The 27,736-nt window shown below is 59.1% G+C and overlaps 3 protein-coding genes across 12 annotated transcripts in view; 2 read left to right on the forward strand and 1 right to left on the reverse strand.

Annotated features, from left to right (window-relative positions):
* The first annotated feature begins 17,304 nt into the window (after nucleotides 1-17,304).
* On the forward strand, nucleotides 17,305-17,811 carry RNF224 (ring finger protein 224). The gene has a single exon (XM_071574650.1). The coding sequence runs from the start codon at nucleotides 17,305-17,307 to the stop codon at nucleotides 17,809-17,811; it is 507 nt and encodes a 168-aa protein (XP_071430751.1).
* Nucleotides 17,812-21,569: 3,758 nt separating this feature from the next.
* LRRC26 (leucine rich repeat containing 26) lies at nucleotides 21,570-24,977 on the forward strand. 2 transcript variants are annotated; one of them, XR_011699508.1, is made up of 3 exons: nucleotides 21,570-22,355; nucleotides 23,230-24,442; nucleotides 24,767-24,780. XR_011699508.1 is itself a non-coding variant. In XM_071574668.1 (2 exons), the coding sequence occupies exons 1-2, from the start codon at nucleotides 21,812-21,814 to the stop codon at nucleotides 23,487-23,489; spliced, it is 804 nt and encodes a 267-aa protein (XP_071430769.1). In that variant the 5' UTR covers nucleotides 21,570-21,811; the 3' UTR covers nucleotides 23,490-24,977. The 2 variants fall into 2 exon arrangements, 1 of the variants encoding a protein (XP_071430769.1); XM_071574668.1 differs by having other exon boundaries at nucleotides 23,230-24,977.
* A 938-nt stretch (nucleotides 24,978-25,915) lies between these two features.
* The window catches only part of GRIN1 (glutamate ionotropic receptor NMDA type subunit 1), a 42,617-nt gene continuing 40,796 nt past the window's right edge, over nucleotides 25,916-27,736 (reverse strand). For 6 of the 9 annotated variants that reach the window (XM_071574667.1, XM_071574662.1, XM_071574663.1 and 3 more), the window contains one exon: nucleotides 25,916-27,585. In XM_071574667.1, coding sequence (XP_071430768.1) covers nucleotides 27,517-27,585 — 69 coding nt within the window. In that variant the 3' untranslated portion in view covers nucleotides 25,916-27,516. The remainder of the gene's footprint in view (nucleotides 27,586-27,736) is intronic. The other 3 variants (XM_071574659.1, XR_011699507.1, XM_071574665.1) reach the window with 3 other exon arrangements.

A 27,736-nucleotide genomic window follows, 5' to 3' on the forward strand; every position in this document is an offset into this window, starting at 1 on the left:
TCTCCCTCCCGGCTGCTGCCTCGGCTGGGACACGGCTCCAGAGAGCAGCCCAGACCGAAGCAGCAATTTGGTTTTGCAGCTTAATTTCAGATTTTCCATAAAAACTTCCCTGAAGGCAGTGGATGGGACCCACGGAGCCGTGTCTGGCTGCTGCCCCCCTTGCTCTGGATGCAGCCCCCCACACAGAGCTGTGGCTATGCTTGCAGATGGTGTGGTCCTGCTGTCCCAGCGTGACTGTCCCGGGGCTCCGGCAGGACCTGGGGGCACAGTGTGCTTCCTCATCCCGGCTCCCAGCAGCTGGAAACACCCCCTGGGTATCCTACCAACCCTTTTGTTCAGCTTGGGCAACCAGTGCTTTTGTCTGGAGTACCATGGGTGCATTTCTAGGTCAGTTGGGTGAATTTGAGCATTGAGCTGAGGATTTTATTTTCCCTGCGTGCCTGTAACCCTCCTTGAGGACTTGTGTGGGTGCACGGCTGGGAACTGCCCCCGGCACGGCTCCTGCTCAGTGGTTGTGGGGCACAGTGGGGCTGTGGGGCACAGTGGGGCTGCCAGAGCAGGCACTGATGCTGTGGTTTGAGCTCAGGAAGCTGAACCAACACTTGCTCTGAGCAACTGGGGGAGGAGGGGTGGCTTGCAGAACTGAGGATGGAACGTTGCAGGGGGTGGGTGTGGAGCAGGTGTGAGGAATTGCAGGAGCTGGTGAACTCCCCAACATCACATTGGGTGGAAGTTGGGGGCCATGAAGTGGCAGAGGGGCCCTGGTTGCATCCTATGGGGCAGGCTTGGTGGGCTGTACCAGCTCTCAGGGAGGTTTCCCAGGGTTGACAGCATCATCTGGCCTCGGGGTTTCCATCACCTTTCTTCTCCCTGATTTCTTCAGTTCTCCAAGGGCCTGGGCCAATATGTTTGGTGCCAAGAGCCATCTGGGATGCTACTGAGAACCTCATGGCTTGTCTTTCCCTTCTGGTCTCTCCAGAGAGGACCCCCTGCCCAATGTCTTGGATGGAGGGGGTCTCTTGGGAACAAGGGGATTGCAGCAGTTGGTGTCCCCTGCAAGCTGTGGGGAGTCACACTGGAGCCAGCTCCATCCGTGGTGTAGCACGGGGAGGTGAGGAGGTTCCACATAACAGAAACCAGGGCATGCCTGGACTGCTGTCAGGGAGCCTTTGGGGATTGTGCTGGGTCCCCAGGACAGGGTAGGGGTAACCAGGGTGACCTGCTCCCCGTGAGCCATGTCTCTCTCTACAGGGCACATGTGTATGTTTGGGGGGGAACAGGAAGCCCTGCAGGGCACCAAGCACCCACACAGCCCCTCGGGTGCTCTGGAGCCTTCTTGTCCTGTGGATGGGGAAGAAGGTGCAGTTTTGGGTGCAGGCTCAGGACTGTCCCCAGCAAGGCAGATGGGGTCTCTGGGTGTCCCTCACCTGCCAATGCTCACCCAGCCCTGGCTTTCTGCAGGACCCTGATCTACACATGGGTTTGGGGCTGGCAGAGCTGTGGAGGAGGCTCTGCACCAGTGCAGGGGCTGCCTGCCCAGCGGCTGACTGCATGCCAGCACGGAGCTGGCAGCTGTGCCAGCCCTGTGCTCACATCCCTCCCTCAGCAGACACAAATGGGAGCAGACAGGCCGGCTCGAGCAGTAAAGATCAAACCCTGTGAGCCCAGGGCTGCTGTCAGCGTGGGCAGGGCGCTCGGAGCCATCCCGGGAGGGGCAGCCCCGGGTCTGGCCCTCTCTAGTGATGACTCTGCCAAAGTGCTGTGTCCCCATGGCTGCAGCACAGGAATGCTGGCAGGAGCTGCCAGGGGGTTGCCCACACTGCTGCCGTGCTGCTGTGACTGGGGCAAGGGCTGGCCGTGGCCACAGGCAGAGGATAGGGGCTTTTCCTGCTCTGGATTTCTGATCTGAGGGGACGTACAAGCCACTGCCAAGGATGCAGGAATAAATGATCCTGTTCCTCTTGCTGGGCTCTGCCGACAGGGATGCCCAGCACCTCCCCAGGGATTGTGCTCCAACTTCTCCATGGGCTCAGGAGGGCAGAGGGGAAGGAAGGTGGCTCTGAAACAGCACTGCCAGGAACTGCTGTGGAATGGCCCCTCCACTGCCCCAGCCTGCATTGGTGGGTGGAAACTGCAACCACCCACTTCAGGCTCCTGCTGAGCCGGAGGTTGTGGGAGGATGAGGATGGTGCAGCAACAGTGGCACGTGGGTCGTGGCTTTCAGGAAGCCGGAGGCTGCTCCCACATGCCTGAGGAGCAAGGCAGGGTGGTGGGGGAGGACCCTGCATGGCTGGGGCAGGAGGGGGGGAGCACCCTGCATGTCTGGGGCAGGAGGGGGGGGGAGCACCCTGCATGGCTGGGGCAGGACAGGCAGCACCCAGGGTGATGCAAAGGAGCAGAGGCAGATGCCAGTGGCACAGTACTGGCACCCCGGGACTGCAGGTCTAGGTACAGCTTCCTCATTCTCCTCCAGCACCAAAGAGGATTGAAGAGAGCCCTGGGATCCAGCATGGACCGCAAACCCCTGGATTCTGCACAGCTGGCCTGTTTCCCACCCGGGAAGCTGGCAGCCCTTGCCCCAGTGCCCACACCCTACCAGCCCGGAGTGGCCCCTTCAGAACAGCAGGACTGGTGCCACCTGTGCAGAAAAGGAGGGATGAGGGTCCGTGGTGCAGCTGGGGAGCAAGGAGAGGGTACAGCTAATTGGGATAATTGCTAAAGCAGGCAAGGACCGAGCGGGGAGGGAGGTGGTGAACAAGGAGCCGTTGTGCACAGGCGGGGCAGGCACGCGGCCCCGGCTCCAGCCGGCAGCGAGAGCCAAACAAACGGGGACTGTTCAGAGCGAGGGAGGACAAGCAGACGGCAGGACAGAAACCAGACCTCCGCTGGGAGAGCGCCGGAGCCAAGGGCTTAGCTGGGAGCTGGGTGCTGCCCAGGGGCTGCGAGAGCTGCGTGTGGAGAGCATTGCCAGACTGCCACAGCGAAGCCTTCACTGCGGCAGGAGGGGGCCATCCCCAATCCACCCCTGGGGGGGAGGCCGAAGGAGAGGATGGCAAAGTGTTGGAGATGCTCCAGGCCAGCAGATGAGTGACAGCCCTTCTGCCACAGCCATGCCCTGGACTGGAACCTTGAGTCACAGAAATATGGCAGAAAATCATCGCCTTGTCCTAAAAAAAGCCATGAGCAGGTGAAGTTGCTGCACAAGGTCTCCACGTGGCTGGGGCACAGCGGAACCTGCGGCATCACAGTGGGTGTTCACAGAGAAAGCAAAAGTGGAGCCTGCAGGAGCTGCCAAGGGTGGGAGGCAGAGCTGCCCCTGCCTCAGCCCAGCTTCTCCCTCTGCAGGAAGGAGATGACATTTGAGGAGGAAAAGCCGTGGCCATGTACATGAGCTGCCCAACGCCGTGTCCCCAGCTGGGGCTCTTACAGCCTGTTTTCCAGGTGTCTTTGAGCAAGTGTTTAGTTTTGGAAGACATCCTGGGCTGTTTGTTGCTGCCTGGCTCTGCACAGGGAGCTGCAGGTTATGGCCCATGGACACAAATCCCACAGCATTGGCCTGCCGTGGGGCTGGGCTGAGGCTGGCAGTGGGTGATGAAATCCCTGTGCAATGGCACAAGGTCACTCCACTGCCCTTGTCCCTGTGGCACTGAGCTGGACATCTCCATCCTGACCAGACGCTCTGTCTGAAAGGGATTTTGCATGTGGGTAGGACAGGACTGGGTGGAAGATTTTGACACTGGAAGGTGGTGCTGACCGAAGTGCCCGGCTCAGTGCCTGCCTGCTGCTTCCTTGCACATTCCTCAGGAGCTCCGTGCAGGAGCACCAACTGCCTCCTGGTCCAAAGCCCATCGGGAACAGCCCACCCTCATTCCCAAAGCACTCGGCAGCTGGGAGGAGACGGGAAGGACTTGTTCCAGGCCAGGAAATCCTTGCTTTCTCCTCCAGCTGGGCCGCAGTGGGCAGCCACAATGCGCGTTTCCCCCGCGCCGCTGCCAAGCCCTGGCGTGACCCGGGGGCGGCGGGGCCGGGGAGCCGCAGGGGAGAGGGACGGGGGGTGACTGCGGGAGGGCGATAAGGAAACCGCCTCCTCTCCGGGTTCCTGTGGCCGTGGAGCCCGGGGAGAGGCAGGCACCAGGCCAGCCACTGGCTGACTCCTGCCATGCCGGTATGGCCATGCCAGCCTGGACGCTGGATTATGTATCCAACTCGTTATCCTCAGGACACTCAGCATTCCCCTGCCAGGGGATGGGCATTAAACTAGAAAGGCTGTGGCTCCCCAGCTTGAGCATCCTCATGTAGGGGGCACAAGCACAGGCTTGGAGGAGCCCTGACACACCAGGCACTGTGAAGATGCCCCTGCACCCTCCTCAACCCCCGTGGGCACCGGGAGAGCCGGACAGGTAGTGGGTGCCCAGTGCCCATCCATGCTGCACATGCATGTGTGTCCCAGCTGTGCACAGAACATGCTGTGTCCCCACAGTGCTCCTGGTGTTCCTGTCCCCATTCATGAGCCTGCAGTGTGGCTGACATGTTATACTGGGAGAGCACAGCATGAGCAGGATGGAGCTGTTGGGTGTGGGGAGGTGCTCTTGTTGCAGGGCGAACACCAAAGCCTTTGGAGGGTTTTACAGAGAGGCCTGTGCTGTCCCTCCACACAGAGCTGAACCCCAGAAGCTGGCACTGAGAGCAGGATCAGACCTGCTGCAGGATGGGTGCAGGGTCCAGGGCCCCTGGTGTGTGCACCCACGTGCTGACCAAAGTGACAGGACACATCCTGGCTCCACAGACAATCCTCCCACGAGCAACTTTGGCAGGTCACTTCAGACTCCATTTTGGCTTTGAAAGCTGCTGTTCTCCTTTGGGATTCATGGCTTTCCCTGAGAGGGAACCAAGAACTGTGGAAATGCTTTGCATGCCATGGTCAGATATGGACACCAGCAGGGCAAGGACTGCACAAAGGATGCCGAGCACAGGCCTGGGGACACCAGCTGAATTCTGTGCTGGGGTTTCCCACCCTGGGATGCTGATGAGGGGCTGTGCTGCTGGGGGACATAGAGCACCAACTCCTGCAGCTTCCATGAGCCCTCAACCCCTCCATTCCTGGCAGATCAATCCCTGAGTGCTGCTCTCTTCTCCCTACATCACCCCTCAGACATGCACCATCAGGGTCCCCTCCATGGCAGCCTTGTGCCCACAGCCCTCAGAGCCTCCTCCCCACTCGCTGGGTGCCCAGCTGAGTCCTCGTGCTGGTCACACCCATCCCTACGGATGTTCATGCTCCTCCCCCCTGGGCTACACCATGGTCCTTCCCTCCATACCCCCTGCCCTTGCTCTGCTCTTTAATGAAGAGGCAGCCAAGAATTAAGACAAATGCCTTGAAGAAAACCTCTCACACCTGTGCTCCACTGAAAGAGCCTTGTCATGTCCCAAAGGGAATCATCCCATGTGTGTTTCACACAGCTGGAATTTGGGGTTTGCCTTCCCATCGCTGCACTGGCCCAACCCACCCCATGATCTTTGCACACCTCAGCCACCCAAGGGCTCTCCTGAGCTTCAGTGAAGTCCTCGGCCCCACCAGGTTTGGTGAGCAGCCACCATCTGCCTTGGGGCTCACCGAATGCCCTCCAGGTGGTGGCAAAACCTTTCCCTCTGGGAAACATCCCCTGCACCACTCTCCGTTGCTGATGGGCTGGAAAGAGCATCACCACCCTCGTGTGCCGGCGCCACGACACTGCACCTACCACGAGCCCCAGGGAAATATTTACCATACGCGACCTGTCCGTGAGTGTTTTACTCCTGGTGACTGGGAGAGCTCTGGGAGGAGCTGGGACCGGGGAAGCCCCACAGCCAGGATGCCACACACTTACCTGTGCCCAGCAGAAGGACACCCGGGAACTGGACATGCCCGTGGCTTTCTGTTTTTGTTTTGTTTTCTTTTCTTTTCTTTTCTTTTTAACAAATAAATGACCCTTTTACCGCGTGTGAAGCACCAGCAAGCCGAGGCATCCCATGGAATCTCTGCAGTCACTGGTATCCTGCAAAACCTCCTGACAGTGACTCCCCTGGGTCACACAGGGGCGGGGGCTGTGGGTCCCCTGCTGTGGTACCGATGTGAGGATCTCTGACTTTTGTGGGTGGCTATTGAGGAATTGCTGAGCCAGCCTTTCTTCCTGGCTGCACGTTCCATAGCTGGGGATGGTCCTGCCCCTGAGCACCTGCAGCCCTTGCTGGGAACCCAGCACTCCACAGGGCTGCCCCTTTATTTTTGTGTGAGCTCATGGGCCAGTCAGGAAAAAAAAAAAACAACAAAAAAAAGGAAAACAAAGGTTGCCTTTTTTTCCTCGTTCTCCTGTTTTCCCCAGGGTCCTCCTCAGATCACCAAGGTTGTCTCCTGGGCTGCATGGAGCCCAAGCACCTTCTTCTGGAAGCAGTGTCTCTGAGGACATCCCTCTCCATCGTATCTCTGGGGTGGGCACTGAGCTTTTGGTTGGTTTTTTCTCTGTAGATTCTTTTCCCCTTGCAAACAATTGCAGGAAATTAGGCTGGTTTTAAGCAACAAAGAGCCTCATATTAGTTGAGCCCTTTCATTTACTCAAGGGGGCACAGCTCTGAAGCACCTGCTGGCTCCCAGCTTGGTGAATCCCACACAGGACAACTCCAAACCAGCAGCTTGAGCTTCAGTGCAGCAACTTTTCCACCTGAGGATCCTACATCATCTCTAAACTCTCCAAGGATCCACATGAGTCTCTCAGACATCACTCTTGGAGCTCAGTTTGGAGAATTTCTTGCCAAGAAATGAAATGTTTGAACTTCAGGCTTCAGATTGTGGGTTGCTGTTCCTGGCTGATAACTGTCCTCAGCTGTGGCTGCGCTGCTGTGGATCTGCTCCATCACCAGCACCGGACAAACCCCGAGCAACTCTGCTGTGTCTAATCTCTGCATTGCTCTGTCAGGATGGAGGGACAAGGTGCAAGGAATGATGCTGAAAAGGACCTGTTTGGGCTTTCACCCCTTAATCTCCCTGCTGGGAATAATGTTGTGTTTAAAAGACTTATTTCCCTCTATCTGGGGGACTGGAGCACTCCTGGAGGGGGTCTGGGGCACCTCATCCCCTGTCAGTGGGGAGAGGGGAGCTCTGAGCCACCTCCTGCCTACAGGATGCAGCCTTGTGCTGGGACTGTCCATCCTGTCCATCCAGGGGACAACGGGATGATCCTGAGAGCCACAAAGCCCAGAGCTGTGTGGATTTGGGTCTGCCTGATGCTGCAATGATCTACAGATGTGAGGGACAGTGATGGGCACAGCCCCTGGGGCACTGCCAGAGTAGCCAGGGCATCCAGTCTCAGCATCTTAACCTCCCTGAGTGCATTTCCTGGCCACAACAATCTCCTCTCTCCAGCTCCTGTTACAGACAAACCCTCATTTCCAAGGTGCCCCATTTTTGGAGGAGGGACCCCAGTGTGCCAGCTACCACCCCTACAACAAGACTGGGCTGGATGCAGCCCCTGTCTGACAGCAGCACCCAAATGACCAGTGCCAATGACCCCAAGTGACCAGGGTCCCTTCTCCGGGCACCATGGTGGCCAATTTGGTCTGGCAGGGGCCTTATAGAGTCCACAGATGATGCAGCCACTCCTGTTCCCTTTCCTTGCCAGAGGTCTGGGATTAGCCCCTTCTCCCCCAGTGGGGCTGTCAGTGTGCTGCTCATTCCAGGAACGGCACCACTGCTCCCACAGCCAAGAGCAAAGGAGCTATTAAAGACACTATTGGCCCAATAACAAATTTGCCATCAGGAAACTGAGGCTTGAAATGAGAGGATGTCTGGATCCAGACCAGGAGAGCAGCAACAGAGACTGGAAGGGCTTTCCCAAGACAAGACTGCAGCCAGCCCAGCCTCTGCAGAGCCAGTGCCAGAGCCTGAGAGGAGTGAGGGAATCCAGAAGTTGCCTGTGAGATGGGAGCTGCCATGGCTGGATGCTGAGAGAGACATCACCACGGGGGAGACACTTCAGACCACAGCTGACACTCTGCTCCGAGGGGCAGTGGGGGGTCTGCAGCCCTGGGCAGCAGCGTGTGGGATGTCCCCACCCAAAAACGCTCCGAGGTTCTGATGAGGTGAGCTTCTCTTTGGAGCCCCTTTGGGAGAGGGAAGGTACTGAGGACACAGGGTGCTGTTGCAGGGTCTCAGGGCCCCTCAGACCTGAGTTGTGCCTGCCGAGCAGCCTTGCAGCTTCCTGCAAGCAGAGCCACTTAGGAACAGGGAAATCTGGGGCTAAAAGGCAGAATGAGCAAGTCTTGAGGCACTGGGAGGAAGGGAAATGTGCCGCTGGAGAGTGCCACAGAGACATCCCCTGCACGAGCAGGGACACACTGGGCAGGGACACGCCAGGCACAGGCGGGCAGGGCTGGGGTTAGGGCAGGACACCGGGGCAGAGGGTGCCTCTTTGTCTCTGCCTGCTTAGCCAAACAGAGTTTTTCTGTGGAGACACAGCTCCAGAAACTGGGCAGCAGCCAGGCCCAGCAAAGGGACAAGGTGGCTCTCCTCTGTGTGACCCTGTGGGGCCAGAGAAACTCTGTGAGGTCTGTGCAGAAGTTCTGCAGCTTTCAAACACAAGGACTGTGTGGTGTAGTGCTGATTTTCTCCTTGCAAAGTGCCGTGGGGAACATAAGTCAGTCCCAAGAGGATTCAGCTGAAATTTGGGGCACCTTCTGCCTGACATCCAGCCCCAGGCTGTCCAGGAAGATGCTGTCCTGGCATTCCTGAGGCTCCTGGGAGGGACAGAGTTCTGCCCAGAACTGCTTGTAGGAAGATATTGGGGTTCTGCACAAGCCAGTTTGGGGGAGTTGGTGGTGTGAAGAGTGACAGTGGCTGAGGGCATCACAGCGGTGTCAGATGGCAGGGACACAGGAGGAGTAGGGTGGAGGGTGCTGGAAGTTTGCATCTTTTCTCGTGCAGCACTTCTGGTCCCAGGGCCTGGCACATGTGCCAGCATCCCCCTCTGCCCTAGCACCAGCTGTGTCCCTCACTCCATCCAGTCTTGTGTGTCACCCTCCAGTGGTGCCCTGGGGGCAGGAACAGTGTAGCCCCCAAACCTTTCCTAGAAAATGCTCTGTTGGTGGGTACAAGGTCACACCACAGCCAAAATTCACTGGAGGGATGAGGATCCCAGTGGAGACCTGGCACTGGGGCTCTCAGGGCTGGAGAGGTCAGGCACAGCCAGGCAGGGTGTGTGGGACCACTGGGCTGCAGGGACCTGGGTGCCTATGGGAGCAAGCACAGCCTGGCAGTGGTGTCTGGGGGCAGCCACAGGATGCAGTGGGTGCAGCTGCCTGTTGTCTCCCGCTCAGTGCCTGGTGCTTGGGGTTTGCTGGTTCCTACAGACTCCTGATGCACAGTCCCCCTCCTAGTCCCTGCCTAGTACCTGTGTGGTGCCAGTGCTGGAACTCAGTGCTCAGTGTCTGGCACACAGTGCTGGTATTAGTGGATGGTACTGGTGCCTGTACTGGTGTCAGTGCCCAGTTCTGGCAGGGGTGACAGTACCTGACAGCACTGCCTGCTGTGTGGTGTCCACTGCACACTATGTGGTGCCGTTGCCAGTGCGCAGTACCAGTTCCTTGCTGGTGCTGGTATCCACTGCCTGGTGCCTCCTACCAGTGACTAGTGCTGGTGCACGGTGCATGGTGCTCAGTCCTGGTGTCCTTGCCTGATGCCCAGTGCCTATGTCCCGTGTCACCTGACCAAAGTCCCCATTCAGTGCCCAGTGTCCAGTGCCTGGTATTGGTGTCCAGTGTCGGTGTGGGCAGGGCTGGGCGGTGGGTTTCGGGGGGGTGGGTGCCAGTGGGTGCCGTGGGTGAGTGTCGGTCGCTCGGGGCTGGGCAGTGGGTGTCAAGTGTTGGGTGGCTGTCCCTCGGGGTCGATCTGTCGCTCGGGGCCGGTCTGTCTGTCTGTCGGTCGGGGCGGCGCCGGTCGGGGCGGTCCGTGCAGGAGGAAGCGCAGCCGGGGCAGAGCGGCCCCGCAGCGGCCGGAGCAGCGCGGTCGGTGAGTGCCGGGGGCGACGCTGCCCTCACCCTGCCCACACCCTACCTGTGTCCTGCCCGGTCCCTCTTCCCCTGCCCGCTCCCCTTCTTCGCCTGCCCTCGCCCCATCCCGGTTCCCCATCTCCCCGCACTTGCCTCCTCCCCAGCCCCTCTCCCTACTGTTCCTCTCTGCCTCTCCACCTTCCGGCACCCCCTTTCTCCCCTCTCCTCGCCCCACTGCCTTCCCTCCACCTCTGAGACCTTTCTTCGCCCCGACCCCGAAGTTCATACCCCACCCCACTGCCCTACATGGACTCTGTCTCCCACTCAGCACCCCCTTCTGCCCCCAGCACACCTTTCTGCCCCAGCACCCTGCTCACTCCCCGGTCTCCCTGCTCCTCCCTCTCCTGCCTCCAGTTCCAGCTTTCCCTTCAGGGCCACTTTGCCCATTGTGTTGGTTGTTTGTGGGGTCCTCCGGGGCTGCCGGGGAGGGGGAAAATGGGTCTGCACCCAGACCAGTGGGGTGTGCCGGGGTCCTTTCTCCGTGCTGTGAGAACAATCTCAGCACTTACACCCTCCACGGCCCAGGTTAATGGGGTCTCTGCCTCGCAGGAGGTGGGCAATGCCAGACAGGCCACGTGTGCTGATGAGGAGCAGGGAGATGGATCGTGGCATCAGCGTGGAGAATCCCTATGCCAGCGTCCACATCCCACGGGATCAGTTCCAGCAAAGCTTCATCACTCGCTACTTGACGGATGAGCCCACCATCATCGCCAACCCCACAGCCTTGCCCACCTACAGCCTGGAGGAGAAGGCAGACCCTGCTAACAGCTGGAACAGCCCAACCATCTCCACAGATAAGTCCTGGTCCCGTCCCTACAACCCCTATGCCAGCTTGAGGATGCCCAATGGGGAATCGTCTGCCTCCTTCTACACTGTCACCCTGGACAAGTCACCCAAGGCTCACGAGGGGGCTGGCAGGCGATGTGCCTGCTGCAGGTGCTGGCCCTGCTGCCCCAAGTGCTGCTGTGTCATCTCCTAAAGATCCTCCCTGCACCTGTGGGCCATGCTGACCATGGGATGGAGCCAGGGGACATGGCTGCTGGCCTGGGGACCATGGGCACCTGTGGCTGGCACTGACAGAGCTGGCAGCTGGTTAGACCCTGACATTGCTTTTCACCCATGAGCTCTGCAGCCAGATAGGCTGGTGATGGGCACCTGCCAGATCCTGAGAGCCCAGTGAGGGAGCCCTGAGGATGATGTGTGCCAGGGCAGATGCCACCGAGAAGTGCCTACACTGGGGATGGGGCAACATTTTGAGCTTGCAATCGTGTATGCTGCCCCTGCCAGTCTCCCCATGCTGGGAAACCTCCACTTCTGAGAAGGTGCAGGGACTGTGTGCCTGCCAGTGAATAGGTTTAGATGATGGCAGTCCTATGTGAATGGCAGAGGAGGACATCTTGACTGTCTTGGAGCAGTGAAGAAGAGCCAGGGACATGCCTCCAGCTGGCATGGGGACCCACCTCCCCAGAACTGAGTCATTCCCCCCACACCCAGCATCTCGGGGATGCTGCAGCACCTTGTGCCAAGCCCCAGCTCCAGCTCCAGCTGGGTCCTGCTCCTCCTCGCCACACTGCCCCTGGGACAGAGGGAAGGTGGCAGGAAGGACACAGAGCCAAAGGATGGCAAAGTGCTGGGCCGTGGTCCAGGACAACACTTGATGGCACAGCATGAATGTGGGCATTAACATCCCTGTGCCAGCAAACACCCAGCCCCATTTAGTTCCTTCTGCCAGACTTATGGGGTGCTGGACACAACCTCTCACCCCATCTGCATCCTGGAGCACTGGGACTGGGTCTGGTGCAGAGGGCTGGACCAGCTCCAGCAGTGGGATGGCCCTGGGGTACATCCTTGGAGATGCAGATCCCCAGCTTTGCCTTCTGCAACCCCCTGGGCAAGGAGGAAGGCGAGCGAGGAGCCGGCTGGCTCTTCCCAGCATCCTGCGGCGGCTCCAGGCTGGGTTTTCGTCTGGGGCTGGCGCCACCGACCTGGAACAAGCCTGCCATTGTGCTGACATCTCGCCATGGTGTTGACGTCCCTCTGTGGGGCTGGAATCCCTCTGTGGTGCTGGCATCCCGCCGTGGTGTTGGCATCCCACGGGCAGCCACACTGCCAGGCGGCAGCTGCCCAAGCACCGCGGCTGCTGCACAACTGCCTTGTCTGTGGGAGCAGGGGCTTGGGAAGGGTGTCTGTGTTAGCAGATGACTTCAGGTTGCTGCAAATAAAATTACAGCCATCCCTTCCCCTGCCAAGGTGTGCCTCTTCCCTCCACCCAGGGTTTGCTGGGATTCCCGAGTTGCTTCTTGCTTATCCTGGCATGTTGTGCAAGGGCAGTGCAAAAACCTCCCAGCCAGGCTTAACTGTTGCACTGCTGAGTCGTGGCAGCAGCAGTGTCAGGCTGAGCTCTTGGGCTGGCTGCCACCCCTCTGCCAGCCTGGATCCAACACTGCCCAGACAGTCCCAGTACAGCCTGCCCGTGCCTGCCTGAGGACACTGTCTGGTGCTCAGCACAGCCCTGCTAAGCAGGATTGCTGTCCTGTCTTTCAGAAAGACAGCAGGAGTCTTTGGGAGGGACTGGTGAAGGGGTAAGTTCCTGGCTGGGGCAGCTAGGTGGGCTTTGGGGCACTGCTCTAGTTGGCTGTGACCCCCTGGGAGTCCCTCAGCACTGGGAGCCCACCAGTGCTTGGAACTCACCACCGCCTGGAGCCCACCTCCACTGAGCTCCCACCAGCACTGTGAGCCCACCAGCACTGGGAGGCCACCAGCACTGGGAGCCTGCCACCACTGGGAGTCTACAGCTACCTGGAAGCCCACTTGCCACCAGGATCCCATTACCACCAGGATCCCACCACCACCAGGATCCCACCAGCACTAGGGTCCCACCAGCACTGGAATCCCACCAGCAGTGGAAGCCCAGCACATCCAGGAGCCCACCACTGCCGGGAAGCCAATTACTCTTGAAATCCCGGCCCTGTGAGATATTCTGGGCTGCGGTGGCAGCGGCTTGGCAGAGGTTTGGCCCTGCCAGTTTGCCCCCCCTGTCCTGGCACCCCTGCCTGGCCCAGGTCCCACTCGGGTGTGTGGCCGGGGGGGTTGTGGCTCGCAGGAGGAAGCTGGCAGGGACACAGCCCCGCGGTGCCTGCCCTGCACAAGGAGCTCTCTTGTTCACCGTGTCCGGGCAGTGCTGGCGTGAGGACGGGCAGATCCACCCCTTGTTTGCTCTCGCGTCCCGCCGCCAGCCCTGCCCTGCTCTGGAGCCCACCCACGCGTGGCGGGGCAGGGACACGTCACTACCGGGCCTTGGCTGAGCCCGCAGGGGCTGCCCGGGGTCCCGGGGCTCTGGCGTGCTCTGCAGGACACGCACGGTCTGGGGAGGGGAAACTGCCCCCGAAGGGGTGTGGGGTGCCTTGGGCAGAGCCCGGGGCACGGCACTGGCAGGGTGCAGCATCTGCCGTGTGTCATCGCTGCCCTTCGCACTGCCCAACCCCCGGGCGACGGCAAACGCGACGGCAAACACGACGGGAGGGGCCGGGCAGAGCCTGCCAGGCAGCCGGGCAGGGATTGCGCTGGAGGCAGCAGCAAAGCCGGGGGTGAGCAGGGCAGGGCGCGGCCCAGACCTCGCAGGGCTCTGCGTGACCCGGGTGGCTGCGTGCAGAGTCCCGTGGGTGTTCCCTGGGTGCGCTTTGTCCTCGAGACGTGCTCGGTGGTGCGGACGGTTGTGCTCCTCCTGCCTCTGGAGTGTGGCTGAAGGTGCAGGGCTCTGGCTCGTCTGGATCAGACCTTTGCTCTCGCTCAGGGTGCCGCTCCCCACCCTGCGGTGCCGAAGGTCCCTGCAGTGCTCGGGGATGAGTCCTGCAAACAGGAAAATACCTTTCTCACCCATGCGTGTCGCTGCTGATTGCAGATCTGCTCTCCCTAAGGGAGACCTTACTGCTCCCTACAAGTCCCTGAAGGGAGGTTTTAGTGAAGTGGGGGTTGGTCTCTTCTCTCGGGTTACAAGTGACAGGAGGAGAGGAAATAGCCTCAAATTGTGCCAAGGGAGGTTTAGACTGGATATGAGTAAAATAACTTTCCCAGAAGGAGTTGTAAGGCATTGGAATAGGGTGCCCAGGGAAGTGGTGGTGTCACTATCCCTCGAAGTGTTCAGAAATGTGTGGCTGTGGTATTTAGAGACATGGTTTAATGGTGGTGGGTGCTGGGCTGATGGTTTGACTTGATGATTTTAAGGGTATTTTCCAACTTTCACAGTTCCATGATTCCCTGTGCCTGGATCCAGGTATTTTGGCAGGGTTCAGGGCACATGGTGGCCCCAGTGTCAGTGTGGCAGATGCACAGCCAGTGTCACCAAGGGCTGCCTGCCCCAAGCCCGGCCTGTGGGGAGCAGGGTGGGTGAGCCGGGGTGCACAGCAATGGGCAGGAGTGGCACAGCCCCTCGATGGGACACAGCTCTGCTGGCACCTGATGGGCAGGGGCTGGGCAGGGGCTGGCGTGGGCCAGGAAGGCAGACAGGGTGTGTGGGTGTGGGTGTGTGTGTGTGTAAGAGCAGAGGCAGCCAGAGGGGTCAGTGCCTGTGAGCAGAGCCCAGTTGTGCACAGAGCCAAAACCACCCCATCACCTGTAAAAGTCTTTTTGGGCAGGGCTTCCTATGGCCTAAGGGACTGGCAGCTGCCTGTCATACCTGGCCCTGCAGCAGGTGAGCCAGGCCCCCACTGTGCTTTAGGTGGGTCAGGGACTCTTTGCCAGCTTTGGGACATGCCCAGACATTCCCAGCATCCAGTTGCCTGCACGTCCCTGGGCACACAGCCATGGAGGCAGCACACTGTGCCCATCAGGAGACACTTCTGACCTGGCTTCTGGAACCCAGGGCTGCCATTGCCCTGCAGGCAGGCAGGGTGGTGCACTGAGATGCCAGGACACAGTGGGAATCCCATGCAGCTGGTTCCTGTTTCGCCCAGGGCACATGGCCCTTGACCACACTTTGGCCAGTAGGGTTGGCCAAAACTGAGGGCCCTGGCACAGCCCTGTCCCAAGTTGGCCCTGCCATCCCATGCCTGCCAACAGCCTGACAAGGCAAGAGCAGAACCCTGCCATGGGGTGCCACCCCCGTGCCTGGGGATCCATGGACACATGTACCCCATGTGCACTGCCTGGGGAAGCCTGTGACAGAGGATGGATCAGGATCAGGATCAGGATCAGGATCAGGATCAGGATCAGGATCAGGATCAGGATATGTGCCCTGAAGGTGCTATCCTGTCAGTGCTGCTTCCTCATTTCCAGGCACGGGTGCCAAGGATGCAAGTCTTTCTGCACAGCACAGTGACCTATGGGGCTCTCAGTTTCCAAAATTTTGAAATCTTTCTCTGAGGAATCCTGGAAATGTGACCCGGGGGCTTCTGAGATGTTTGGTGAGGAGGCAGCACAGGGGAGAGCACTGCTCGTCTCCCTCCCTCCACTGCTGCCTGCTGCTGCCTGCAGTGGGAGCTGCTGCCCTCTCCTGTTCTACACAGGAATGTTGTTGAGCGTCCTGGCAGTCCTTGCCCTGACTCCACGATGGGCTTTACTCCTTCAGGATCCTTGGTCCAAGATCTGTCCCCTACCAGACTCCCCATTTTCAATCTGGAGCACCCTTCATGTCAAGGCTGGAGCTGCTGGACCACCGTGCAGGGGGCTGGCAGCTGTGGGGACTGAGTCTGCCACCTCCCTGGGTGCTGTCACCTTCCCTGGGTGCTACACTGTCCTCAGCCTTGCAGGTGTCCCTGCAGGGTGCTGGGCTCTCCCCAGCCTGGTGATGAGCATTGTAACTCACCCCCAACACCAGAGCCTGCAGCCCCAGCTGGGAGAGCAGGGGCAGGTCATGGACCCCCAGGCACTGAACGAGGAGCACCACCCCACATGTGGCACTGCCAGCTCAGAGCAGGCTGGAGCCTCGGTGTGCCTGTGCCAACCCCAGCCATGCCACCCCCACGAGCCTGGAGCCTCGCCGTGCCCTCCCGCTCCAGTCACAGCTGTCCCTGCAGCCCCGACCACCTGGGGATGTGTGGGCTGGAGTGTGATGGGATGTCTCCGCTGGCCAGCATCTGCCCAGATGTTCTTGGCTTTGAAGGGTGGCCCAGGATGTGGAAGACACTGTTGCTGCTGCTCAAGTCCAGCCAATGCCCAAGCCCTGTGCCCATGGAGATGTCCAGAGCTCCTTGGCCTCACAGGGATGATTCCCTCTGCTAGTGAAGCACAGAGGGATGGTTAATGACCACTCCTGGGGCTTAGATTTCAGAGGTCTTTGTTATCCAGAGTTTGTAACCTAATCTCCCAGGCTTGGCTTCCCAGCAGCAGATCTGATAGCACCTGTCCCTGAAAGGTGAGCCCCTTCCCACTATTGGCCACCAGCAGCCACAGGGACTGGCTAGGGAGCTGCTGGCAGCTCAGCCCCCTGATGCTCCCCACAGGACCACCACAGCCCCCTGGGACAGTGCAGCCCTTCTGCAACCAACCCTGAGGGCCTGGGGAAGCAACTCAGGACAGGTAGGGATGGGGGAATTGGGACAAGGGGAGGACAGGGGTACCTGTGTGCACCAAAATGCTTGAGGTTGCTCAGGGAGAGGGAATGGGGTGAGGGCCTCTGAGAGAAGTTTGCTAATATTCTGGTCATACCACAACCCACCTGACATGAGGCTGGAGCCCTCAGTTCCTCCCCACCAGCCTGTGTGTCCATCCCCTGCTGCTGGCAGATGTACAGCACTGGCCTGGCACAGCCCAGAGATGGGGAGGAACAGGGCTGTGGCATTGCCTGGTCCTCTGAGTGCTGCTCCCCAACCCACCCAGCCATCCTACTCCTTCTCACCACTTGTCTCCCCTGGACCCAGGGCCCAGGCAGCCCTGAGCAGGCTGTGAGGTCTGGCCAACCCATCTTTCCTTTGGGCTAGCAGAGCTTCCAGCATTCCAGCAGGGGTGCAGTGTGGCACTGAGGGGCTGGGACGGGTGGTGGTGATGGGGGATACATTCCCATGGATGCAGGAACAACCCACTGCAGTGACATAGCCCTGCACTTCCAGGCAGGGCCGGTCACGGGGCAGGCAGGCAGCAAACAGGGATGTTGGGCAGGGACCCTGGTGCCTCCCTGGGAACCCACACATCTTCCCACATGTCGGGAGCACTCGGGGGTTACATCCCACTCCTGAACCCTTCCCCAGACACGGGCCTGACGACTGCCGTCCCCCGCCCCTGCGCAGCATGTCCCAGGCCGGCAGCAGCCCCCGGGCCGAGGACGCGGGGCCGTGTGTCGTGGTGCCCTCTCGTCCCCCGAGCCGGGGCAGCCAGCGCGTCGAGTGCATCATCTGCTACTCCTCCTACGACCTGTGTGCGCGGCTGCCGCGGCGGCTCTACTGCGGCCACACCTTCTGCCAGGCCTGCCTGAAGCGCCTGGACGCCGTCACGAACGAGCAGCGCTGGATCCCGTGCCCGCAGTGCCGCCAGAACACGCCGACGCCGCGCGGCGGGGTCACCATGCTCGACCTGGACCTGGCCACCTTCCTCGCCGTCAAGGCTGACAAGGAGCATCCCCGGGTGGCCGCCAGGTCCCAGCCCGACTCGCCCAGCAAGGGCTCGTGCAAGGAGAAGGCGGTGACCCAGCAGCCGGCGGGGCTGTGCCAGGACGCGGTGCCCCCGGCGCTGTTCCCCCGGCGCGGCTGCTGCCGGCTGTGCCCGTGCTGTGGCGTGACCGCAGCGTTCGAGAGCTGAGCGCGGCGAGGGGCACTGCGTGGGCAGCCGAGCTTCCGGGGGCAACCGGGGACCATTTCTGGGGACCCTGCGCCGTGCCTCAGATCCACGCGTGGACACAGCGCCCTTCAGCCCATCCGGTCAGGCTTGGATGCAGCAGGGGACGGGGACGCTCTCGCACCCTCATCCTGCGCACCTGCTCCTCTGACAACTCAGAAACCTGGTCTAGCCAGCATGGATGTTCCCAGGCCCCTGAGCAAGGCCTGGCTCATGCTTCATTTCCCCGTGCATGTGGCTCTGCAGCAGGGACAGCAGAGCTGAGCGTCCACCAGGCCTGGCATGGCAATGCCCTGGGGAGCGTGTCCAGCACCCTGCAAGCTCCGCACCTGTTAAAGACACTGTGTTGGCCCTGCTGGGCTGTATGTCTTGGTGATATTTGTCAGTAAACCTGGGATTAACCCAGGGCAAACCCTGCCTATGCAGGTGTGTGGAGAAGTAACCTGCCCTGTGGGATTGCTGTCCTGTAAGTGTTTGCTCTGTTGGCAATTTGCATGAGAAATTTGGCCTTGGGGTAGCTGGAAGGTTGGAATTGAGGAAGACAGAGCTGGTAGGAAGCCACAACAGGTTGCTCCAGCTAATTTGCTCTGGTGCGGGAGGGAACCCAAGCTCACTGGAGCTCCAGCTTGGCCTTGTTCTCTGTGGCTTATGACACGTTGCCTTTTCCTGCCTGACCTTCTCCCCATGAACGTGAACACAAATCCCACTGATTTTCCAGTCGTGCCTCGATGCCTGCATGGCTTTCCCTGCCTTCCCTGACTCCACACCAGGGTGCAAGGACAAGATTCCAAGCAGCTGGTCTGGGTTAACAGAGGCCAAACAGGGAGAAATACAGTGATGTTTAAAACAGCTCTTGGGCAGGGCTTGATGTTGCTTGGGCAGCTCTTGTGGTCTTTCCTCAGAGCCCATTTTCTGCATCTGTTTTCCGCGTACTTTATGAGCTCTTGTAATAAAGGCCCCAGCACTGGGGACCACTGGCTCCCCCTCAGGGCTCAACAGGGGACCCCCTGTGTCTCCCTAGGGCTGGCAGGGATCTCATGCCCTCTGAGCACTGCTGGTGCTTGGCTGTTCTCTGCACTGGGCGCCAGGGCTGCAGCCAGAGTCCATCAACCATCCCATCCATGCACAGCACCCACCCCATGCACAGCACCCACCCCATGTGCAGCACCCACGCTGTGGATGACACCCACACCACTCAGGGCACTCACACTGTGCACAGCGCCTGTGCACAGTTCTGCCACTTGGTGTCACCTGCCATAAAAAACTCCTCACTGCTGAGATGTTCCCAGCAGAGCTCCAGGGAAGACAGAAGTGTGGTGTGGTTCAGAGACTCCATGGAAGTCCTGCTTTGGACTTTTAATTACATGGGAACATGTAAGAAATTAAAGCCTTCAAGGAATGGATAAGAGCTATCACTGAGTCTTAATGCACCTTTCCCTCTTCATTTCTCCCCAGATACTCAGTGGTGGATGGTGGGAAGAGTGTGGGAAGGGCCAGTCCTTACCCCAGGCACGACTCTGTGTACAGGTGCCAGCAGGGCTCTGTGCTCAGCCCAGCACGTTGGGTCCCAGCCTGCCAACAGTGATGGGTGACCAAACATGGCTCCCTGTCCCGCACACACGTTCTTGCCTCTGCACTCCCACTCCTGCTCACCTTCATCCCCCCAGCACCAGAACCACTCTGTGGGGTTTGACTCTTGCCACATGCCTCCATGCATGTCCCTCTGCTCCTTCAGCTGGTAACGGAGGGATTTGGTTGTCCTCTCCATCACTTCACTCTGGGAATGATTTTGGCATCCTAGCTGGGCACCCTGGTTTGGCACCTTGGGCAGAGCAGGGCAAGTATCAAGCCCTGTGCCCTGTGCCCTGTGGGGCTCCCCATTGGCACAGGCCACCCAAGCTGTCCTTGCAGAGCAGGTGCTCTGGGAAGCCTGTCCTGGTGCTGGCCGTGGGATCAGGCTGCAGGCTGTGCTGTTCTACGTGGAGCCCAAAACCTCAGGAAGAGGCATCATGAAGGGGAACAGGACACCAGTGAGTGCTGCTCTGGCTGGGGACAGGGATCTGGGCTCTTCTTGCAGGTTCCCTTGTTCCAGAGAAGGGACAGGGACAGGAACCCATGCTCTGCCAAGCACTGAGAGTGTGAGTGAAGGGACAGGGGTGGCACTGCTGGGCACAGTACCTCAACCTGCCAGTGCAGTGGAGTACAGCCAATGTGTGGAGAACAGGAGCCAGGCAGGAGCATGGGATGATGTCTGAAGATGGCTCCGACAGGGACATCTCTCCTGCCATGTGCCATCAGAGTGGCAGCAAGGGGCTGGCAGAGGAGCTGAGTCAGCCTCCTGGGCTCTCTGAACACAAAAGCTGGAAATGACCTTGTCTTTAATATTGGTTTGGGTTACTTTTTCAATGAATTTTGCACTTCTCCCCTGACTCCTGGTGGATGCAAGCAGTGGGCAATGCAGCTTCTGGGCAAGAAGAGCATTTTTGGAGGGGGATCCCAAAATATTCAGGTCTCCATACAGCCCACAGCCCACAGGTCTCCACACAACCCACATGTCAGAGGGTTTGTGCCCTTGCTCCAGGGCTGGGCTGGGCTGGGCAGGAGGATTCCTCTGAATTATTTCCAGATGGGGATTAATGCAGCAAACTCAGTTTGCTGCAGGATAGATAAACAAACCAAAGCTCCTCAGGAAGCTATTAATAAACTGTCTGCCTGCTGCTTCTGCCCCAGATTTGGGAACATTCTGGTCCTGGCCTGGGGTGCAGCTGTGCCTTGCCTTGCTGCCCTTCCAGCCCCTTGTCCGTGGGGCAGAGGGGACAGGGATTCCTCTGGGACCTTGAGCACCAGGGTCCTAATGAGACAGGAGTGTGAGGGTGTGAGGGGGGAACAGTGTCTCTGCTCCAGACCCTTAGTCCAGGCTGTAAGTGGGATAAGCTGCTGCCAGTTGTGCCCCTGGTCCCCCCATCTCTACTGAGCGCTGCCAGGGACTATGGCACTGGGAGGTGACACATCTCCTCTCCAGCCTTCTGCTGCAGGGCTTCAGGCAGCTTTGAACCAGAGCAGGTGTAAACAGGGTGGAGGCAGACTTTGAGCCCTCTCGAACCAGCACTGACAGGGTGAGGATAAACCAGTTTTGGGTGGCTGCAGCCCAGCAAGCTCACCCTTCCCATGCCTTGTCATTGGGGGGCTCCTGGGTGATCCCCGTGTGCACACAGACCCTGATGGGATGGCCCATGGGGCTTTTATCCCAACCCTCCCCATTTTGGCACAGCAGGTGCTTTCCTGCCAGAGCCAAACAGCCCAAACAAGGGCTGGGCTTACTGGGGCAGCCCACATCTCCCAGCAGAGCTCCCTGCTGAGGACCCCTGGGCATGGTGGGACAGCACAGATGATGGGGTTAGACCTGTGGATGGTATGATTTTGTCCCACCCAGCCAGTTATGGGGGTCCTGGGCCCATAGAACCCTTTGTACATGGCTGGTGAGGCAGCACACCCATGGGAGATGCCCCTGGAGAGGATGGAGGCCAAGAGTGGATCTGGTTTTGCTTACTTTCAGCTCTCCAGCCTGCAGCACACACAAGCAGTTAATCTCAGGCCATGCAGAGCTGGCTGCTTACCTGGCTGGAGCAGTGCCTGGCAGAGGGAGGGACGATGGCACGGCTCCACACCTTGCCAGGGCAAGTATCACTGCAAAAATATTTGCAGAAAAAACCTCAGCTCCACCCCGAGGAAAACCGGGTCCGGGAGCAGAGCCTGATCCAGGTTTGCGGCCGGGTGGGCAGGGAATGCGAGTGGCTGCAGGGAGCGGAGCAGGGCCACCCGCTCCGCTGGCAGCCGGACACTGCCCAGCAGCTCCGCCGGGCTCAGCCGAGGGACGGGGGCTGGGCAGGGCATCGGGCACTAGGGAACCTCTCCCCGGGAAATCCTAGCACCACAGGTCGGGGAGCCCTCTCTGCTCTCTGCCATGGGCTACTGGAGGGTCGCGGGCCCCGTGTTGCCCCTCCTGCTGCTGCTGCGCCCCCCGCTCTCGCCCGCCTGCCCGGCCGCCTGCCGCTGCTTCCCGGGCGAGGTGGACTGCAGAGAGCGGGGCCTCCGCCAGGTGCCGTGGAGCCTGTCGACCAACACCAGCACCCTGTGGCTCGGCTACAACTTCATCACCGTGCTGGGACCGCGCTCCTTCCCTCCGCTACCGGGGCTGCGGCGGCTCAGCCTGCCCCACAACCGCCTGGAGCTGATCCACGGCCAGGCGCTGCTGGGGCTCGGAGCGCTGCAGGAGCTGGACCTCAGCAACAACTACCTGAGCGTGCTGACCCCCGAAATCTTCCTGCCCCTCACCAGCCTGGCCAGGCTCAACCTGGGCAGCAACAGGCTGGGAGAGCTAGAGCCCGTGGTGCTGAGTGCCTTGCCCCAGCTCCAAGCCCTTCTCCTGCAGGACAACCCCTGGGTGTGCAGCTGCGGCATCCTGCCCCTCTGGCGCTGGCTCAGCCACAACAGGGAAAAAGTGCAAGGTGAGTGCCCGGAGTGTCCCTCACCTGCTCCATGCTGGCTGGTCACCCCAGGTTGACACAGGACCTTACCTGGCTGCCAGCTGGCCAGGGGCTTGGGTGGTCAGTGCCCTTGGGGTACAGCAACATTTCCCAGAATCCGTCCTCAGGCCATGGCAGCTCCTTGTGTCTGCTTAGGTGGATACATCCCTGGGTCTTGTAACTGGTGCCCACCAGCAGGGTTTGCCTGGAAGGAAGGGCTGGGCAATGTCCCAGTGACAGGCACCAGCCCTGGCCCCAGGAGTGGCACCACGCCTGTCACAGGGCACCTGAGGGGGCAAAAGGAGCCTGTGTGTCAGGGTGAACATCACTGCTGACCTGGCCAGGATGCAGTGCTTTCATCCCATTCCCCAAAGCCTTCATGAACCTGGTTCTGATCCTACATTCTTCCCCCATGAGGCCCAGTCAGTGACACCTCTGCCAGCAAGATCTCACTCCCAGCTCTTTCTGCTTGCTTCCAGCTCAGGTGTATGCCTGTACTTTTGCTGGCTGGGACCTTCTGTGGCATCTCCAGGCTGGCTGCTCAATGGTCCCCACATTTGTTTCTGGGAACCAGTCCCTCCACCTTGCCTGCTCTGTCTGCCATCCTGCCTCAAACCTATTTTCCTGTGCCCACCTCCCTGTTCCATGACACTCCCTGGGGCTCAGGATGTAGATGAGCCCTGAACCTCATAGTTCCCTTTCTTTGTACCCTGACATGGGTGATCTTGGTCAGCCTGGCCCCTGTCCTCCTGCCCTGGTCTCATCTGTCCCATACAGACCTGCCCTCCCCTGTGTCCTTGACACCTGCCTTTCCTGGCTGCCCAGGGTTCCCACCAGCACTGCTTTTCTCTTCCAGAGAAGAGTTTGCTCCTCTGCAGAGTCCCAGAGCAGCTGAACAAGTATCCGATCATGGCCTTTGGGGATGAGTCCTTCAGGCAATGCCAGGAGACCTCACTGTCCTCCGAGCACTACGTCACCTTCTTCATCATTGGACCGTTCTCCTTCATTGCCAGCATCTTCTTCTGCACCTTCATGGGCTCTGTCATTGTGTTTTACCACAACGTGCGCAGGGAATCCCACTGCTGGAGGAGACCTCGGGTCTGCAGGGTCCACTGAGGCAGGGTGGCCAGGCTGGAGCCCAGGGCAGGCTGTGACCCATGCCCTGCTCCTGCTGGCTGCACCCACCTGTTGCACACATGTCCCTGTGGACCAGTGAGAGGAAACTCTGTCCCTGGACCTGCTTTGGTTCTTCTCGGAGCCCTCTGAGACCATGCCAAGCTCCCTCTGCCCCACTGCTAGCAGGGGACCAGCCTCCAGCTCAGCACCCTGCAGGGCACATGCTGACTAGAGATGCTCTCAGTGTTTTGGGAGGCTCCCCCAGGCCATCCACAGACCCTTCCTAGTGACGTCCAGGTGATCTTTCTCCCCCTGTCCTGCCCCTTGCATCGCCCAGGGGCCTCAGTGTGCATTTCAGGATGCACCATATGCCACACTGTGCCTGTGGGTGCAGCCTGGGAGCCTCTGTGTACATCTCAGGACACCCTGTATTCCTCTGGACACCCCAGGAGTCACCATTTGCCTTTTGGTGCCTTTTTTTTTTGCATCTGTGTGCCTTTCAGTTTGCTCCTAATACCTCCTTAGGCCTTTTGGTGCCCCCAGCCCTCTCCTTCTGCCTTCAGTGACACCAGCAGCCCCAGTGTACCTTTCCATGCCCTCAAAACTCCTTGCCTTGGCTTTTCATGCACCCAATTGCATTTGTTTGGCTTCTGTATCCTGACAGACATTGGTTTGCCTTTGGGTGCACCTGAAGATTTCTCTGTGATTTTGGAGCATTCCAGAGCCTTCACGAGGCTTTCAGACTGCCCCAGACCCCTCACGTGCTGCTCAAGGACAGGGCTGTTTGCAAAACATTTCTTTTGTTAGTTTTTTTCCATCTTGTCAGGAATGCTGGTGCTGAGAAGGCTCAGCCAACAACCAAGATCTGGGTGAGACTGAAGTTTATGGTGAGGCTTAAGAAGAGCCTTGAGCTTCCATTGGTGTGGTTCAGCAGAGGAACTGCCAAAGGATGGGTGAGGCTTACAGTGGTTCCTCCCTCAATAGCTTTTCCCTAGGCTAAAGCTCATCCCAGGCCAAGGTCTAGCTTAGTGATGGGAGTGGTGACAAACAAGCCCAGGTGGGTTTACAGCACAGAGATGCAGCCCTTCCTGCTGCCTCACCTCCCATCACCCACAAAATGGGGCTGGGGTTGCCCCTGCTGTGCCTGGTTGCCTCCTGCCCTTCCCTGTGGAAATGCTTCTGGACATGCTGAGTGTGTGACTGGGAGATGGCCTGGAAGGATCTCGAGCTGTGCTCCAGAGGAAAGCACAAGCCGGGTGACAAAAATGTCTTTCAAGGAGAAGCAACAGCCCTTTTTGCCTGATCCTGTGCCCACACCAAGATGATCAGAGCCACAATGAGGTGGCTGTGACCACCAGCCTTTCCTTGTTCTCTGTCTAAGCAAGAGCTGCAGGACCAACCAGGAATGTGGCAGGTCAGTGCATCCTTTGGCAAACTCTTGACAAGGGTTCAATAAATCACACAGAGAATAAAGCAAATATCACCTCAGCTGTGGCTTGCTCCTGTTTTTGTTTTCAAGAGAGAAATCAACTCAGTGAGCTGCCACATTTGCCAGATTCCTACTTGCTTCTCTGTTGTGGGATGGGGGGGCTGCAGGGAGCAGCTCCTCCAGTGACACCAGTCCTGTACTTTGGAGCAATGCAGGACCTCTGCCAGGATCATCCTCTTGCCTTTCCCAGGAGTAATGCCACTTCTTCCAGACCCTCTCTAGTGACAGCATTCAGTCCTTCTCAAGAAAGCTTGGACTTCTGGTGGTTCAACAAGATGGCAAACTACCAGAGCACTGCTCGGCCACCAGAGCCCTGCTCCTTCTCTCAGACCATCCTGAGGCTGAGCCCACCATGAAGGCTGGGCAGGTGGTCTCAGCACGTGAAGACCATGCTGTCAATGGGTGATGTTGCTACAGTTCACCCCAGGGGAGCTGCCTTTCTGTTTTGCAAATCTCTTGGTGGAACCTCCCTGTGGGTGGGTGATGTGTGGGGACTGCCCCAGATGCCTTCACCCCTGTGATCCATCTTCTGTTCCCAAAGGTTGGCCCCACTGGCAGTGCCCCATGCTGGCTCCCAGGAGATGGGAAGCCCAGCAGTGGCAGGAGGTCATTTTCTCTGGGATGGAGTTGAGACAGATCCAGCTGCCATGGTCCTGGCATTTGGGCAGTTCTGGACTGTTCCCATCCCTTTGCTGCAAAGGCATGTTCCCCACCCTCTGGCTAGGTATCCCAGAATGATGATGCTCCTTCCCTCCTTGACCCTTCTGCAGCTCCTTGGTTTTCTCCCCTATGGTTTCTACATCACTTCCATCCCTCCACCCTGTTTGCAGACCCTGCAGTGGGGCTGGGTGAGGCTGTAATTCAGCATGGGGCTCCCTGCCAGCTTTGCCAGAAGCCAGAGACAGAAAGAGGCACACAGCATTGGAATAAACCACTTCATGATCCAGTCTAGGCTTTATTGAGCTCTTGCAAAAACTCGGTATTAATGTTAACATTGACGTATAAAGTAGAATGGGTCCAATTTCTCAGCTGGAGTGAGATGAACTTGATGGAGCCACAGCAGTCAGTGGGACGATGCTCACAGACCTCAGCTGCCATCTGAAAATCCTGCCTGTGGGGCTGCCTGCCCTCGGGGGAAGCCCCATCTGCTTGGCTGGGGCAGGGAGGAGGCAGTTTGTGCCACTGGGGCTTGGTACTACATTGCAGGTGGGATTTCCATGTTTGCAGGGGATGGGGTCTGATGCTGCCCGTGCATGTGTAGTAGCTGCTCATCACCAGCCTGGCTGGTGCCAAATGCTTCCCCCAGTGCTGGTGTCTCAGCAACCACTCTTGGTGCCCACAGGAAGGGTACTCAGAGGTGCTGGCACATGGGTGTAGGCTTGAAGGAAGGAAGGTGCAGGAAGGAACGGCATCAGCCTGGCTTGTTTGGTTTCCTTCTCCTGAACTGGAATCTAGTTTCCACGTCTCCAGGTTCAGGCAGATGCAGTGCAGTGAGTTGGGGCTTCAGGGCTGCTGTGGGAGCTGCTGGCAAGCTTGGTCTGCAGGTGAGGGTGGCAGGGAAGCCGCCAGTGCCGGCCGTGTGCCCCAACACTGCAGGCAGCAAGCCACGATCAGCCAGCAGCATCTCTCCTTGCATTGCTGGTGCTGAGGCAGTGTGGAGCTTGGGTAAAGATCAGTGCAACCATCCAGAGCCATTCCCCATGGAGAATTCCTGGCCAGGAGAGCTACTGTGTGAGTGCTACATGCTGGCCACGGCCAGGTCCTGGGGATGTCTTCTGTGCAGGAGAGGTGGGGAGCTGGGATCTTGGCTGGCAGCACGCTATGGGCTCCAGAGAACCGTGATCAGCGCAGGAGCGTGGGCTGCAGGGTGGGAGCTCTCCTGCTGCAAACAGACCACATACAGGAGCTGAATCACAGCCATGGGCTGATGGGAGGGAGGAGCAAGGGGTCATCCCCTGTGAGGAGCAGAGCGCACATTTTCCAGCCCTTGCAACAGATGTGAGGATCACTTGGCACAGCAGCAACTTGTGCCCAACATCCTGAAACACATTGGCTGCTCCAGCTGCTCAGGGCCACGGGCACATCACACTGGAGCCCTCCAGGTGATGGGAAACCTGGAGCACACATTTGAGGGGCTGTGTGTGTGCTGGGAAGCCTGCAGCCTGCACAGTGAAGCACGTCCTCGTGGTCTGGTCCCAGCTCCTCCCTGCTACCATGGGCACCGTGTGCCTTCTGCAGTCCTTTCCCCTTGCACAGAGTCAGTCAGTGGCAATTCCGGTTATCGTGGCACTGCTTGGAAGCAGATATCTCTGTACAGTGAAGTCCAAATGGTGTCCTGGTTCTGCTGTGCCTTCTGGGGCACAAGCATGGCAGCAGGCCTGGGAAGGGAGGGAGATATACAATGGAGTCACTGTGTATGGATGAAGGATGCTTTCCTCCCATCTCACCCGGGAGAACCCATCAGTGTCCCTTGAAAGGCAGTCCTGGCTGTGCCTTCCTACTGTGTTGGGCAAGGACTGATGGTCCTTGGGGAGAAGGTCACACCACAGTGCTGACTGAGGGGTCGGAGAGGTTGAGCTGGCCGGTGATGTCAGTGGGGTGATACTGCTGCAACACACAAATAGACAGACAAGGAGAAAGAAATGTTAGGCAGTTCTGGCAGTTGTCCCCACAGCTCCTTATATCCCCTGTGTCCCTACAGGATATCTCTTGGGGGTGATGCAAAGCCCCGAGAGCTGCTGCTGGCTGAGGTCCCCTT

Source organism: Pithys albifrons, chromosome 20 (genome assembly GCF_047495875.1).
Source record: "Pithys albifrons albifrons isolate INPA30051 chromosome 20, PitAlb_v1, whole genome shotgun sequence".
Lineage (NCBI taxonomy): Eukaryota > Metazoa > Chordata > Aves > Passeriformes > Thamnophilidae > Pithys > Pithys albifrons.

Coding starts and splice junctions, on each gene's coding strand:
- RNF224 (XM_071574650.1), top strand. CDS start 17,305: ATGTCCCAGGCCGGCAGCAGCCCCCGGGCCGAGGACGCGGGGCCGTGT.
- LRRC26 (XM_071574668.1), top strand. CDS start 21,812: ATGGGCTACTGGAGGGTCGCGGGCCCCGTGTTGCCCCTCCTGCTGCTG. Junction 22,356..23,229: donor CAACAGGGAAAAAGTGCAAG/GTGAGTGCCCGG, acceptor TTTCTCTTCCAG/AGAAGAGTTTGCTCCTCTGC.